A 17,500-nucleotide genomic window follows, 5' to 3' on the forward strand; every position below is an offset into this window, starting at 1 on the left:
ATATATATATATATATATATATATATATATATATATATATATATATATATATATATATATAAAGATAAACTATACAGTTAAATGTTAACATAATGTATGGAGGTCTTTTCTTTCTTATAAACAAAGAAGAGAGAGAGAGAGAGAGAGAGAGAGAGAGAGAGAGAGAGAGAGAGAGAGAGAGAGAGAGAGAGAGAGATAGGTCCGCTCGTCCCTTGAGTACTCCAGCCTTGCATGGGGCGGCGCTGCGAATAAGCCTCTTCGATAAGGTCCACAGCCGTGCGGTGAGGCTGATCAAGGACAGCAGCGCCCAGCAGGAACCACGACTCGGCAGCTTCCAGCACCGTCGTGGCGTAGAAGCCTCCCTGTGATGTTTAAGGTGCATCAGCAACGAGTGCCTCACCTACAAGCACTCTGGCAGACCCCCCGGCGGGCCCAGGTGGCCACCAGGGCCGTCTCCCAAGTCCCCACAGAGCCACGTCTGGCCGGCATAACTGTCCAGCAGTTCAAGGAGCTCGTGAACGCCTGGCTGCCGACATAAGAAAAGGAGCATGCCAACAGAGTTAGGCTTTTAGATAGGAAACACTAGATATGTTGCCTTTAGCCTGTAAAAGTGTTGTGGATTGCATATAAATGTGCATAACAGCAGACTCTGTCAAACTAAACTGTATCAAGTATAAATAAAAGAGAGAGAGAGAGAGAGAGAGAGAGAGAGAGAGAGAGAGAGAGAGAGAGAGAGAGAGAGAGAGAGAGAGAGAGAGAGAGAGAGAGAGAGTAATGAAACAAACATTATCAAACATTGTAGCCAAAAAAGGAGCAAACGTTGTATAATGTGCATAATGAAATGTTCATAAAGATATAACGATAATGATGATTGTCAGTTATAATGTAATGCCTTAATGTGTCTCTTTTCTCATACATTGCAAGTGTCAAAGTATCTTTGACTTATATTTGCCTCCTTTATATCATTTATTCACTTATTTAAAAACTTATTTACGTTCTAACTTATTTTCATTTTCTCTAATATAATTACATACATATATATTAATCCTTAAGTGGGAAGAATGTTATCATTTTTATATTATTCGCTGGCCAGTCTCCTCATCGCCGAACATGGAGAAAAATCAACAAGAGATACGTAGATGTTGGTGATTGTCTTCCTTCTGTTAAATGATCGACATGAAACACTAAGCATACAAACAAGAACAAAGTGTCACACACCAATAACTGAAAATGACTAATGAAATGACATTATAACATATTTTTTTTACCTGTGTGTGTGTGTGTGTGTGTGTGTGTGTGTGTGTGTTTTCTGTGTGTGTGTGTGTGTGTGTGTGTGTGTGTGTGTGTGTGTGTGTGTGTGTGTGTGTGTGTGTGTGTGTGTGTGTGTGTCGGTGAATAACTGACCGAATATACACGTATAATTAGATCAGCTAAGCACATTTCTTCAGCTAGTTATTACGTCATGTTTTCTTTAGTACCATGTCCTCATTCCATGTTACAATAACAACAATAACAACAACAACAACAACAACAACAACAAACAACATTAACAACAACAACAACAACAACAACAACAACAAAAACAATAACAAAACAAACAGCAAATGCAGCTGAAGCTTCAGCAACAACAACAACAACAACAACAACAACAACAACAACAACAACAACAACGACAACAACAACAATATTAACAAAAACAAAACACATCAAGTGCAGCAGGAGCAACAACAAGACACACACAGACAGACAGACAATTAGACAGGGTGGAACGAAAATCATTTCGTGTAATGAACTCTTCTCCTCTAACTGACTCTCTTTAGCCTCTCTTATCACCACAGGGTTGCATTTCTGGCTATGTTTTACCCCTCTTTTAAAACTAACTGGTCTTCTGATCTTGCTAGATGCTTGCCTCCCATCCTCCCGCGACCTTCCTGCATAACACTCTCTTCGTGGTCTCATTTCTGTTGTGTTAACGTCTGCAATGCCAGAGTTAACCAGTACTCTCAATCATTCATCCCTTTCTATGGTAAAGTCTGGCTATCCCTGCCTGCTTCCTGTAACGAACTTTTCCAAGAGGGAGGTTGTATGTGTGTGTGTGTGTGTGTGTGTGTGTGTGTGTGTGTGTATATATATACGAGTATATATATATATATATATATATATATATATATATATATATATATATATATATATATATATATATATATATATATATATATATATATATATATATATATATATATATATATATATATATATAAGAAGAAGAAGAAGAAGAAGAGGAAGAAGAAGAAGAAGAAGAAGCAAAAGCACAATAACTCAGTCCAATTCAAGCACTTCACCAATCAGCGGACGTTTTCCTGGGGTCTCGGGCGCTAGCACCAATCAGCAACCGTCTTCCTGAGTCTGCTTGCCACCTAACTCGAAGCTGATTTTCGGCTGCGACAGACGATCCCAAATACAAAGTTGATATACCTACTGGCAAAAAATCCATCCTTCAGGTTTACCCACCCCCTGTGATCCATTGGGCACAAGGATTTCAAGAGAAACACTCCACTGATGTGTGAGAACAGCACCGAGATTTGTCCTGAGGAATACACAGACATGGAGTACAAGAGAGCAGAATCCGTGAAGGAAGTAAGAGCCGCGCGAGCCAAAGAGAGGCGTCTGGCCGCACTGCGTCGCCTGAGTGGCAAGAAAACACAGGCACGAGTAAGTACGAGTATACACCACAGACTGTGTTGCCTCAGATGACCGTCTTGCAGGTTTCTTCTTGAGAGAGAGAGTGTTGAGATGGATACACTGCGTGATCGTTGGATTGCTTGATAGATAGACTCACAAATGTATAGGTTGATTGATAGATGAACATATAGATAAATAGAAAGATACACCCAGATTGATGAGTTAAATGATTGGTAGATGGATAGATAGACAGACAGATAAATATATAGGTAGACTGATAGACCTAGAGATAATTAGATAGATAAGTAGATAAATAGATTAATTGGTTGATTGACTAATAGATAAATAGGTAGAGAGATATATAAATAGATACATAGATAGATAGAAAGATAGATAGATAAGATTAAGATAGAATAAAAATGTAAGAAGATACTGACAGATAGATACACAGACAAATACGTAGAGAGATTTGATATATTGATTGATATATTGATTGATTAATAGAAAGGTAAATAGATAGAGATAGATAGATAGATGGATAAGAAAAACAGATACATAGATAGACAGATACACAAACGGATAGAAAGAAAACCAATAGATAAAGTAATTGATTCGCTGTCTTAATGAATGAATATACGAATAAGTTAATGAAGGAGTAGATTAACAGAGTGACTGACTGGACAGCTGACTGACATATTGAGATAGATGGTTCATCACCACATGCAAGTTTATATGAATACATGTCTCACTCTTTCTTAACATTTCCTGTTGTCTGGCTGCCCTACAGAAAGTAGTGACAGAGGGACGGAACACTGAGTCCTTGAAGGGGCCGGAACAAAATCAGTCCTTCAAATACAGCGCACCTCAGACATGTGACTCTGAGAACGAGGATGAAGAACACATTGAAATTTCTAAGATTGACTGGGTAACGGAGTGGCTGGACAAACATTGCTTCTTTGATGAGCAGGCCTGGGGCGCCGTCATGGCCGGTGTTGAGGCCACGCCAGAGGAGATGGAAAACGAACTCCAGGACAAACCCAACCCTCCTGTCGGTAACTTTAAATTGGATAGTAGCGAATACACTTCACTAGACAACACCTGCCCCAAGAAATTTCTCGCCGCCCTCACGCGCCTTAATCACTTGCAAAAGTCACACGATGATATCCTGGCACAGCTGACCTTCCCCAACAAAATGGTGGTGCAACATGTGACATACATCGTCAAGGCCTTCCTGAGACGCATGTACTTTAGAATGAAGGGCAAGAGCCACAAGAAACAGGAGGCCGTCATGCGCAAGATGCACTACGCCATGCAGGGCATCGTGCATCGCTACTTCAAGCGGGGCATGGATAAGAAAGTCTATTTACACAAAGCAGCGGAGAAGGACGAGTTTGAAAACTGGAGTGATGATGAGGATGACGAGGAAGGTCGAGGCGATGACGACCAGATGGAAGAAGGAAACGTTAATGAAACAAAAGACGAACAATGTGACGAAGTTCAGGAAAACGAAGAGAACCGGTCAAATAATGAAGACGAAATCCAAAAATGTAAAACAGCAATTGAAGAGATAAAGATGGCGAAGAAGTTTGTGAGTAGCGCTGTCACGCTTCACGCACAGGCCCCAGAGACTCTGCTGAACACCATGGAAGCGATTTACAACGGAAAGGTGACGGTGGAGCACGTGCTCAAACACCCCCAAACTCTCACCCACCAGAATGACCGCGTGGAAGGGAGCGTGCCTGGGATGAAGGGACAAGACGGTAACTCAAGCAACGAAGAAGACGACGAGGACGAGTATTACATCCCTGACGACAAGTCACACGCCAGCCTTGAGTTCTCCGACGACGAGAGAATGCACTGCCACCTCTCAGACGTGGAGGATGATGAGTGTGAAACGAATGACGCTTCTTGGGATGAGGAGGACGACAGTGACGCTGAGAGTGAGGCCCGCTTGAGTCCCACTGAGTATCCCTCAGATGGCGAGGAGTCCAGTTCGGTTGAAGACGGCGAGTGCGGTGGTGCCAGTGATGATAATATAACAAAGAAAAGCCAGACATCACCAGAGAAGGAGGTGGACTTCAAGCTGCTTAACAGACTTGCCGGCGAATTCAGTGATGGTAGCGAAGAGGAGGGGCACGAGAAGGCGGCGTGGAGGCGGAGTCAGGATGTGAGCCGCACTCTGTGGATGCAGGAAATGGTCTCTGACTGCCCACTCAAAGACAAGACTTACAGTCAAGAATTCCACTGCTGCCGAGCTCCTTTGTTCCCCAAGGTCAATCTTTCAACACATTCCATTCAAGAGAAGGAAAAAATTCTTGAACAGTTTATGGAAAAGAATGTCAGCAGAAACATTCGCCGCTACGTCATGAAAACAGTTTGCCGAAGGAATTTCGCGATATTCAAAAAGTTGTGGCGGCGTGCCAAGGGCCTCAAGCGGTTCCCAGGCCTGCGCCTGGGCACACAGGGCACTGCAGCGTGGCAGTCTTTCAAGCGGCAGAAGGCCTACCTTAACGACTTCCTCATGACAGAGAAAGAGGCCCTTCTTTACAGTTTGTCGCGGAAGCACAAAGTGTCGTGTGAAGAAATCTTCCAAGCACAGGCGACGGTAGAAATGCTCCGTAAGAAACGGCGACTCGCAGTCAAGATTGTCAAGTTCCTGGACCAGCTCCCCATCCGCCGCCTCCAGTACCTGAATGAGCACGTCCTCGCAAAGGCACAGCGGGGAAATGGATGGGAGCCGCAAAGTCACTCAGACATGACTTCCGTGTTGCTGTTTTTACAGACTGTGGCTACAATGCAAGGACATGAGTCGCCCTTTCCCTGCCACGGCCCTGTGTGCGAGAAGCTTCAAGGCTACGTGGAGAGCCTCGTTCACGATATCGACGACGAATATAAGTTCTTTTGTAAGGAAAAGGGAAATCAGGCCCGCCGCGAGGAGGTCAAAGTAAAATTGAATAACATGAGCAGAAACAAGTTGGAAAAGTACTTGTCTGTCGCGAAAGAAACTTATCAGAGCTTGACGCGCAAGTTTCTGCAGCAGAAGCATAAATACCTTAAGAGACGCTTATCGGAGCACGAGCTTAACAGTCTGTTTCCCTTGTGCCCCAAAGATGACATAGGTCTGATGCACATCCCTAAACACCAGAGGCTGCTACTGCTCACCCAACATAACAACAAACAACTCAAGCTCCGGCGTGATTACATTAACATGGTCAAGGAAAAGGCACGCCACACCAAGACAGTTCTGGCCAAAATGAACAGGTTCTTGTCGCGGAGTTCGGCTCAAGACATAATTTTGAAAGTTTATGACATTCAGACGCAGGAGAGTGAGTGGGCACAGAGGAGCAAGGTGCTGGAAGATGAGGCAATAAGCTACCTGGAGGTGTCGCCGCAGGAGTACAAGGAGTCCACCAAGGACTCCCTCACAGGCCTCACCTGGGACATCTGGAGTGACGATGAGCAGGACAGTGATTCGGACTGGATGGATGAAGGCTCAGAGGAAGGTGAAGGGGAGATGAGGAAGGAAGAGGAGATGGAACGAAAGGCTGACTATACTGAAAACGAACCGCTGACTATACAGAAAATATTCCGTGAGCTGCATGTACAGTATTATCCTACAGGAAATTACATACTTAAAAATCAGCAGGATGTCCAGGAATCCTATCCAACTTCCTTCCCCTTCGAACAAAAACCCTGGGAGACTCCAGTCCACCACGCGATCCTGGATAGATTCGTAACGTATCTTAGCAACAACAAATCCCAGAATGGCAGGCCGTTGAAGATCGACTTTCGGAAAGAAATACGTCGACTCTGGCACTACAAACCTAAAGGGTTCATCAAGACCATTCGATGCTACGAGAACCTCAGCAAAACTTACAACAAGGAGCACAAGAAGACGTTACGAGCATGGACGGTCACGAAGGCTGACGAAGACCACGAGCACCTAAAGCACCATGAATTCAAAGTGTCCTCGGAGTGCGAAGGCGAGACTCAAGCAACACCTACGAAAGAAAAAGAGAAAATCATTTCAATGAAAAGGAAATTCCAGGTAAATGAAGACATTACTCATCAATTTCTAAATGCAGAGTCAAAGAAAATTAAACTGGATCACGATGAACATGAAACAAAGGAAATGGATACTGGAAAAAAAATCAAAAGGAAAATCGAGGAGAATGAACAAATTACGCAAATTAATAAAAAAATCAAGAATGGCGGATATGACAAAACCATTAATACGAAGTGCACCTCAGCAGAAGACGAAGAACAAAAAAAGTCAGTGAAAAGGCGATTTCAAGAAGAATGGGATGTAATGGAACACCCAAAAGACAACCTCAAAGAAGTTCAAAATAAGAAAAAGAGGGTTTGGCGAGAAGAGAGTCACGAATTTTAAAGTGGAAAAATTTTGAAAGCAGTGAGGATGTAGAAGGCTGAAGAGAATAAGCATGTGTAAACTATAAAGACAAAAGTAAAAAAAAGATAAAAGTAAAAAATTTTATTAAAAATATTATTAAGAAATAACAAAAACAAATAAGGATAAGAGAAGAAAGAATGACAATAAACAAGAGAAAATATATGATTTGATGGAAAATAGAGAGATACTAGAAAAAAAAACAATAAGACTAACGCTTTGTTGATTGGAAAGAAATTAATTTTTGAAACAAAATAGGCCTTGGAAAGAAATTAAGAATTTTACAAGAAATAAAAAAAAAACGACTTGATGGAGAAGGAGGAACAAAAGAAAAAGAACTCCATTAGTGGAAAATTAATGATTGCACAAAGCTAGAATTTTGAAATTCCCGATCTTACCTCATCGCCCCCCCAAAAAAAGGAGAAAATTAATGAGAACAGCAACAACAAAATAAGGCATCCTGGAAATAACGACCAAAATCACGAGAATAATAAGAAAAAATAGTTTTGGCTAATTTCAATAAGATTTAAGAAAACAGACTAAAAAAAAAGGATCGACAGTCAAAAATACTGAAAGCACTAAAACTTATGCCAAAACACTACAACGAAAACAGAAGTCAAGCATTAGTTACTTAAAAAGTTACTTAAAACATTAATAGAAGCCTTCAAGCACTAAAAATGCAGTCAAAACAACAAAAAAAGTTTAAAAAATAGGCAAAGCAATAAAAAGACAAAAAAAAAACAAGAGTAAAAACTTAGAAAAAAAACAATTAAAACATTAAAAAGTGGTGAAAATACTGAAAAAAATGTCAAAACACTAAAAAGAAGACAAAAATACTACAAAAAGTGTCAAAACAACTAAAAAAAAAGAAATCAACTCTAAAACAAGAAATCTAAACACTAGAAAAGTAGATAAAACACAAAAAAACACAAAAAGAAACTAAAAACTAAAAACACTACAAAGGAGTCACAAGAGAAAATGTTGTCAAAACACTAAAAAAAAAAATAAATGGAGTAAAACACTAAAAAAGAAAATAAAGAAAATAAAGAAAAATTAGTAAAAAATGAATGAAAATACAAACAAGTCAAAACATTACAGTGAGCCAAAATTGAAAAAAAAATGAAGTGAAAATACAAAAAAAAGAAAAAAAAATATTAACATATTAAAAAAAATGCATATTAAGAGAAAAGTGTTAAAATAATAAAACAAAAAGACAAAAAATAAACAAAATGAAAAAAAGAAGTTTAAAAACTAAGAAATAAAAAAAAACAGTTAAAACACTACTAAAGCTCAACACACTAAAGTAGGAGCCAAAACAATAAAGAAACCAAAACAATAAAAAAAAAAAATATCAAAACTCTAAAATTAGAATCAAAACACTAATAAAGGAGTCGCAACACTAAAAATTAAACTAGAATAGAAAAAAAAAAACATGGAGTCAAAACATAAAAAAAAAGAAAAATTGAAGCAAAATAATAAAAAAAAGAAAATGAGTCAAAACATTAAAAAAAATGAAATAGAAGTCAAAACAATAAAAAGACAATAACTAAAAATATTAAGAAAAATAATGAAGATACTAAAAAAGGATAAAAGGCAAAACACAAAAAAGAAAAAAATAAATAAATGGAGTCAAAAACACTACAAAAACATCAAAACACTAAAAGGAAAAAAAAGTAAAAATAAACTACAAAAATTCAAAACACTGTAAAAGTAGTGAAAACACACACACACACACACACACACACACACACACACACACACACACACACACACACACACACACACACACAAAAAAAAAAAAATAAATAAATAAAAAATAAATAAATAAATAAATAAAAAAATAAAAGTCAAAACAAAGAGGCAGGAGTAAACAAACAAAAAGTTGAAACACTAAAAAAAAGTAAAAAAAAAAAAAAGAAAAAATGGAGTGAAAACATTAAAAAAATCAAAATACTAAAAAAAATATGAAATATACCCAGAATACGAAATGGAGCAAAATAATAAAACAAAAAAATGGAGTTCAATCAGTAAAAGAAACAAAAAGTAAAAACGCTGAAAAATAATAAAAACATTGAAAACATTCAAAACACTAAAATACAAAATGTGGAAAATGTGAAAAAAAAAGAAAAATGGAGTCAAAACATAAAAAAAAAAACGAAGAAATAATGAACACTAAAATAACAGGGAAATGTCAAAACATTCAATGAAAAAAGAATTCACAACATTAAAAAGTAAAAATAAGATGGAATCAAAACTCTAGAAAAAAAAATGGAAATTAAATCAAAATAATGGGGAAAAAAAACAATGAAAGAAGAAAATGGAGTCAAAGCAATAAAAAAAATAGTTCAAAACAATAAAAGAAAATAAGTGAAAACACTAAATTAATAAAAAAATATGGAGCCGTAACACTAAAATGTAAAACAATAAAAATAATAATAATTAGAGTAGAAAAAATAAATAAAAAAAAAATGGAGACAACATGAAGAAACAAAAAAAATAGTCACTAAAATAACATTAAGCCAAACACTAAAATAAATAAATAAATAAATAAATAAATAACCAGTGGAAAAACAACATTACAAGAAAAGAAATTTACAAGTCAAAACAAAAAAAAGTTAAACTTAAAATAAAAGATGATAATGTCAAAAGTATTTATAATAAAATAAAAAGGAGCCAAACACAAATACTAGAAAATGAAAAAAAGTCAAAATACTAAAAAAAAAAAAAAAAATACAAATGTAGCCCCCCCCAAAAAAAAAAAAAAAAAACATAAATTAAAACACTGAAGAAAGAAGAGTAAAAAAAAGCTGGAACAGCCACAAGACAAGCCAAAGGAAGACCAAAATAAGAAAAAAAAACACGAATTGGGAAGTGGAAACCTTTTAAAACAGTATTAATACACAAGGTTCAAGAAAATAAGAATGTGTAAACTATTAAAATAAAAAAAAATAAATAAATAGATAAAAAAGATAAAATATAAAAATCTTAAAAAATCATTATCAACAAATAACAAAAAACAAGTAAGGTTAAGAAAAGAAAACAAAATATAAGAAACAAAGACAAGAGAAAATAGATGACTTCATTTTGAAATGAGAGATATTGTTAAAAAAATAATAATAATAATAATAATGACTCTTCATTAAATTGAAACTAATTAAATTTAGAAATAAAACAGTAGGCCTTGAAAACAAGTCAGGAATTTTCTTTCACAAAACCAAAAATTAAAGAAAGAACTTGATAGACGAGGGACAAAAGACAAAGGACTTTAAGCGGGGACAAACCATGACTCCACAAAGCTACAATTTTAAAATGCCCGCACCACCAATAAAAAAAAAAAAAGGAGAAAATTCATGAGAACAACAAAATTAACTCATCATGCCAATAATTACAAAAATCAGAAAAAATTAAAATAAAAAAAAATTGTTCAGCCTAATTTCAATGAAATTTAAGGAAATAACCAGAAAAAAAGATGGATAATGAAAACACTAAAATAAAGTAAAAACAATAAAAAAAAACATGTGAAAATACTAGAAAGCAAAACAGGACTCAAAACACTACAAAAGGAATTAAAACATTAAAAGAAAGAATCAAAACACTACAAAAAGAAAAAAAAAAGGAGAGAAAATAAGTGAAAATACAGCAAGGAGACAAAATACTCAAAACACTAAACAAAAAGTCAAAACAAAGAGGGCTAAAAAACACCAAAAAAGTCAAAACACTTGAAAAGGCTGTCAAATAAAAAAATATATAAATAAATAAAAAGATGAATAGAGGCAAAATACAAAAACGAAGATGAAACAAAGAAGTTAAAACAGTAAAAAGCAGTCATGACACTAACAAACGGAGTGAAAACATTAAAAAAAAAAATATATATATATATATATATATATATATATATATATATATATATATATATATATATATATATATATATATATATATATATATATATATATATATAGTCAAAAACAAAAAAAATCAAAACACAAAAGAAGAAAGACATTTGAAAACATTAAAAGAAGGAAGGAGTTCAAACGATAAAGAAAAAAAACAAAACACTAAAAAGATAAAACGACTCAAGACACTAAAAAACAAAAAAAAGTTAAAACATTAAAAGAAAAAAAAGTGAAAACACGAAACCAACAAAAAAGTTCAAAACACTGAAAGAAAAAAAAATGTAAGGAAAAAGAAAAATGAAAAGAAAGTCAGACTCAATGATAAAGGAAAGTCAAACAATCAATGAAAAAGAAACATAACACAAAAAAGGCTCAAAATACTAAAAAAAAAGTCAAAATAAAAAATACACATTGAAAATAGTAACCAAAACGTAAAAAAAAAAAAAAAAAAAAAAAAATCAATATTAATTTGTGTATCCTGGTGTGAACATCACCACACCAAGTGAAATTCACAAGAAAAATGGCACAGTAAAAGAAAAACTGACAAAAAATGTTCACCAATATATATATATATATATATATATATATATATATATATATATATATATATAATATATATATATATATATATATATATATATATATATATATATATATATATATATATATATATATATATATATATATATATATATATACACTGCAGTTAAATGTTAACATAATATATGGAGGATTTTCCTTTCTCTCAAGCAAAGAAGAAAAATGGAGAGAGAGAGAGAGAGAGAGAGAGAGAGAGAGAGAGAGAGAGAGAGAGGAGAGAGAGAGAGAGAGAGAGAGAGAGTTTCAAGGAATGAAGTAAAAATTACCAAACTTTATTCCCCAAAATAAGAACAAATATTGTATAATGTGCACAATGAAGTATTCATTAAAATATAATGATAATAATGATTGTTGACTATATTGCAATGCCATAATTGCAAGTGTCACTCTTCTCATACACTGCAAATATCATTTATTTATTTATTTATCATTTATTTACTTATTTAAAAAAAACATTTACGTTCTAACTTATTTACGTTTTCTCTAATATAATCACATACATATATATTAACCCTTAAGTGGGAAGAATGTTATCATTCTCCTCATCACAGAACATGGAGAAAAATTAACAAAGATATATGCAGGTATACATCTCTGAACATTCTGCATATACTGTACATAAAAATAGAAGCTTCCAAGAATATTGTCTCCCTTATCCCCATACCAAGCAGTCTTTTTACAAAAAAAGAAAAAAAGAAATACGAAGAGATAAAGAAAAACACCCCAACAAACCACACCACACACACACACACACACACACACACACACACACACTCCCATCAAAATGTCGTTGCTCTTCCCGTCAATCAAGATAGCGCGCGGAACTCACTGCCTGCCCGGGAACAATGCGGCCGTGGAAAAATACGTGGATGAGAGATGCCTTAAAAATAATAACCTGAGAAGCTGTGTGTGTGTGTGTGTGTGTGTGTGTGTGTGTGTGTGTGTGTGTGTGTGTGTGTGTGTGTGTCCTACAACAGGGAACAAGGATAACAATGGGGAAGTTTTTATAGAGTTTATTGGTATGTATAGAACGTTTGAGATTTATTAGTTTATTCCGCTGATATCGTCCATTGGTAAAAGATTGTTAGTTTAATATTTGCTTGAATCTTTACACACTCCGATGGTTCAGCTAATTAACTGGCAATGACTTCTGGATCGAGTGCTGTTTGATACGGTTCTCTCTCTCTCTCTCTCTCTCTCTCTCTCTCTCTCTCTCTCTCTCTCTCTCTCTCTCTCTCTCTCTCTCTCTCTCTCTCTCTCTCTCAACTGGCGTGTTTATTTGATTTTCAATCATATTTATGCAAAAGGAACAAGATGTTTTCTTGAGAGTGGCTTTTTCATTACATTTCCTCTGTGTGGGAAGACGCTGCGTTCAAACATCTCAGGGAATACTCGGTGGGGGAAAATATAGCGTACTGAAATGATCACAAGACTGCACGATTCTTCTTTATATTTAATATTTATAAATCTCTAATTGAGATAAACACACGATGTTTTATTTTATTTTTATTTATGCAAGAGGGTAACAAAAATTAGGAAACAAAAAAGGCCGCTAAGGCGAAAGTCCTCAGAGAAAAAAAATAAATAAATAAATAAAAGTAAAAACCAGAGGATAAGTAATTTGAACCTCCCTCTAGAAAGAGTTCAAGTCATAGGAAGGCGGAAATACACAAACAGACAGGGAGTTCCAAGGCTTACCAGAATTTTTCAAGCAACGTACACTTTTTCTTTTCTGTCATCATTACAATCTCGGAAGGAGTTCAGAAATAATGTTATTACGATGCACAGGCCTTTCAGATTTCATGTATTTCAGTTTTGGAATGTATACCATAATTATATTAGTTCTTGTTCAGTTCCCAAATCACGCACCTTTATAACACAACACTGCGTTATACAGAAGCTGCATAAAGGATGACGAGTCTATGAAGGCAAGCTGACTGCACAGAATGACTCCTCACTTCAGAGTTTTCATAAAGCAAACGTCTCACTTTCTCATTTGGATTACTGAAAATGGATGACCACTTAAGTTGGTAATATAAATGCTGCGTATAGTTTTTTTTTTTTTTCGTCTAGTTTTCCCCTGACAGACTAGGGAAAACTAGAAAAACAAAAAAAAATAAAAAATAAATAAATAAATAAATGAAAAAAAATGTTGCGTGTAGTAAAATTAGATTATTCCCCCCCCCTCTCTCTCTCTCTCTCTCTCTCTCTCTCTCTCTCTCTCTCTCTCTCTCTCTCTCTCTCTCTCTCTCTCTCTCTCTCTCTCTCTCTCTCTCTCTCCTTCTATCCAAGATTCACCAAATACCTCCTACCTTCCAGTTCCAGACACACTCCCGCCCTAAACTCAGGCGGAAAAGTGTGCCATAGATTAAGAGGGAAGCAAGATATGGGACGTAAGGGGGAGCGATATGTATTGCCGGATTATATCATAGAGTGGAGGACCAACCATTGTGTGTCTTCATCCGAGGCTACCACAGCTCACTACTCATTTATGTTTTTTCGCTGCCTCTCCTCCCTTTCTCTCTATTCCCGTCTCTTTCTCTTTCTCTTCTCCTTCATTCTCACCTCTTTCCTTCTTTCTCTTTCTCCTTCATCCTTACTCTTTCTCTCCATCATTCTTCACTTTCTCCTCCATCCTCTCTCTCTCTCTCTCTCTCTCTCTCTCTCTCTCTCTCTCTCTCTCTCTCTCTCTCTCTCTCTCTCTCTCTCTCTCTCTCTCTCTCTCTCTCTCTCTCTCTCTTTCTCTCTCATTCCGTTTTCCTTTCTTACTTCATGTTCAGAGCGATGAGCCAGGATGCAAAGACTGCACAGAAAAGTACTTGAGGTAGAAGTTTGAGAGTGGGCAGCCTTGCAGAGAAGACTTGCGAGGATCAGCCACAGACAAGGCACCGGAAAGCTTCAGAAGAGGGAATGCTGCCACTGTATTCCCTTCACTGTCCTCTGGTTACTTTGTCTCAGGACGTCCTGTATTTGATCTCCTTGTCACCCGCAGAACACCAGATACTCTTTTCTCAAACGTCTGCGCGTCAGATCTCGACTAATTTTAATACTTTTAACGAGAGTTATTAGGGTTTTCAATGGCGTCCTCATGTTTCCAGTGATAGTTTAACAAGGTTTCTGCATCATCAATATAGATTATAGAGATTGCGCATAAGAATCTGAATCTTGGACTTGAGAGAACGTCACAATGGCAACACAACAGGCAATGACGTCATCAGTGACCTGCTGCCGGGGCGTGCTGGGCACCTGTCGATGGGTTTTGGTGCACAGTTTAGTCTTACGCTTCTCGATGCACATCAACATAATCAACATCTATATAACGTCCACACGGATGGTGATGAGGATAATTAAACACATCGGCTCATATTTGTGACCTCGGTGTGTTTAATAATTCACGCAATTTTAATAGACATTTATATAAACAAGTACATCATTTTTGCTGAGCGATCGGCTCTCGTGGAACAAAGCTCACTATACCTGCGATTTTCCGTTCACTTCTGAAATTATAAGATAATATTCTGAAGTGCCTCGGTGTCTTTTCTCACAGACTTGTAATGAGCAGTGGTGGATTTTTTTTTTTTTTCCTAATTTTAGTGAAAGCTTAATAAGAATTCTGCATCATCAATATGATAAAACATTAGAAATCGGGAAATCATGTCTATGGCATTTACAATAGTCCTTATAGAACACAACGCATACAAATACAAGAATTCGTGACATCAGACTTACAATTTTCAATTTTTTCATTTTTTTTTATTTTATATATACACACATCATTATTATCTTGTTTTTTTTTATTTTACTTTTAGTCTTAAGTCGAATTTTTCTTTCCCCTTTATGAAGTTTTTATTTATTTTTATTAATGTAGACCGTGATATTTGTTATTAGTATGGGTAAGCAGTGAGTGTAACACTCCTCTACTTGTACTCACGACTGACAACAACACGTCAAAAGAGTTCACACTCACTGGATCGCGGCTTGTAAATATGTAGGAGAATGATTGACCTTATAATGAAGTGACTCAGTGTCCCAATCAGTGGTGCAGCAACATCTAACGTCACTCACGTCATTCCCACCACGGATGCTATAAATTACTTCCACGCTGATTAACTCTCAGGCTGCTGTGGCTTTTCCTCAACCTTAATACAGTTTTGTAGCGCAGGCTTCAAGTGTAATTACTGAACATGAGTAAAAAAAAAAAGTGGGCCCAAGGAGTTTAAACTTTTCAGCGCTTATAGTTTCAGTTTTTAGACCAATAACATGAGATTACTGGATTAAAGAAATTAGCTAATTAAAGTGGTCTTTTTTTCGATTTTTCTATTCCTGATACTTCATGATTACGGCATTGAGCGTTTGTCTCTTTTTTTTTTTTTTTTTTTTTTTTTTTATGTAGGAAGAACACTGGCCAAGGGCAACAAAAATCTAATAAAAAAAAATGCCCACTGAAATGCCAGTCCCATAAAAGGGTCAAAGCAGTGGTCAAAAATTGGTGGATAAGTGTCTTGAAACCTCCCTCTTGAAGGAATTCAAGTCATAGGAAGGTGGAAATACAGAAGCAGGCAGGGAGTTCCAGAGTTTACCAGAGAAAGGGATGAATGATTGAGAATACTGGTTAACTCTTGCGTTAGAGAGGTGGACAGAATAGGGGTGAGAGAAAGAAGAAAGTCTTGTGCAGCGAGGCCGCGGAAGGAGGGGAGGCATGCAGTTAGCAAGATCAGAAGAGCAGTTAGCATGAAAATAGCGGTAAAAGACAGCTAGATATGCAACATTGCGGCGGTGAGAGAGAGGCTGAAGACAGTCAGTTAGAGGAGAGGAGTTGATGAGACGAAAAGCTTTTGATTCCACCCTGTCTAGAAGAGCAGTATGAGTGGAACCCTCCCAGACATGTGAAGCATACTCCATACATGGACGGATAAGGCCCTTGTACAGAGTTAGCAGCTAGGGGGGTGAGAAAAACTGGCGGAGACGTCTCAGAACACCTAACTTCATAGAAGCTGTCTTAGCTAGAGATGAGATGTGAAGTTTCCAGTTTAGATTATAAGTAAAGGACAGACCGAGGATGTTCAGTGTAGAAGAGGGGGACAGTTGAGTGTCATTGAAGAAGAGGGGATAGTTGTCTGGAAGGTTGTGTCGAGTTGATAGATGGAGGAATTGAGTTTTTTAGGCATTGAACAATACCAAGTTTGCTCTGCCCCAATCAGAAATTTGGCTACCTCTGTTAGGTAGCCTTTCTTTTACCCATTTTGTTTGGCCTTGGTCGTTGTCTCTAATAAAAACACTCATTACCTATTGGTCAGAATGGTCAACAGAAATACGTGGAACAACGTAAGACCAGACTCACTTCGCACTGCCCCTTAAGTTATTGGAATACCTATGCAGGAATACACAGGCGAGTGATTTTCATAAACTTTAGTGAAGATGACTGGCTTTCTGCTCCTTTGCGGCGGCGATTAGGTAATGGAAGGACGGCGAGCCCCGGCCAGCCAGCTTCTCTTCACTGCCAGCCACCACCATAAGCCTAAACGTCATGGGCTGTTCCCGAGGACTTGTTTGGCTAGCGGTGGAGGCTGCACGGCCATCTCTGCGTGTGTGTTGTTGTTGTTTATGATATAGTGGTGGTGGCAGGAGTAATAGTAGTAGTAGTAGTAGTAGTAGTAGCTGCTGTTGTTGGTGGCAGGAGTAGTAGTAGTAGTAGTAGTAGTAGTGGTAGTAGTAGCTGCTGTTGTTGTTGTTGTTGTTGTTACTAAAGGAATTGTTGTTGTTGGTATTTCCTTTTTTGTTACATTTGAATGTCAAAACGGACGCGACACACATTATAACAGGTGACAAAAGAAATGCATGACACAGCTTGCAACATGATGATTTAATGCATTTTCAGCAAACCTTCAATGTCACCCTGCAGGACACCCACACT

At 36.7% G+C, this 17,500-nt stretch overlaps 1 protein-coding gene and 1 long non-coding RNA gene across 3 annotated transcripts in view; one reads left to right on the forward strand and one right to left on the reverse strand.

Annotated features, from left to right (window-relative positions):
- The window catches only part of LOC135099163 (uncharacterized), a 56,365-nt gene that overhangs the window by 13,894 nt on the left and 24,971 nt on the right, over positions 1-17,500 (reverse strand). The window contains exons 2-3 of one of the 2 annotated variants that reach the window (XR_010267739.1): positions 6,560-6,683; positions 190-526 (exon numbers count right to left, since the gene is read on the reverse strand). This is a non-coding gene — a long non-coding RNA (uncharacterized LOC135099163). Of the gene's footprint in view, positions 1-189; positions 527-6,559; positions 6,684-17,500 lie in introns of those variants that run through there. The other variant, XR_010267738.1, reaches the window with a different exon arrangement.
- Positions 2,375-8,417, forward strand: LOC135099162 (uncharacterized). Its single transcript, XM_064001621.1, has 2 exons — positions 2,375-2,712; positions 3,470-8,417. Exons 1-2 carry the CDS (start codon positions 2,560-2,562, stop codon positions 7,070-7,072), a joined length of 3,756 nt encoding a protein of 1,251 aa, XP_063857691.1. The 5' UTR covers positions 2,375-2,559; the 3' UTR covers positions 7,073-8,417.

This window comes from Scylla paramamosain, unplaced genomic scaffold (assembly GCF_035594125.1).
Source record: "Scylla paramamosain isolate STU-SP2022 unplaced genomic scaffold, ASM3559412v1 Contig108, whole genome shotgun sequence".
NCBI classification, from domain to species: domain Eukaryota; kingdom Metazoa; phylum Arthropoda; class Malacostraca; order Decapoda; family Portunidae; genus Scylla; species Scylla paramamosain.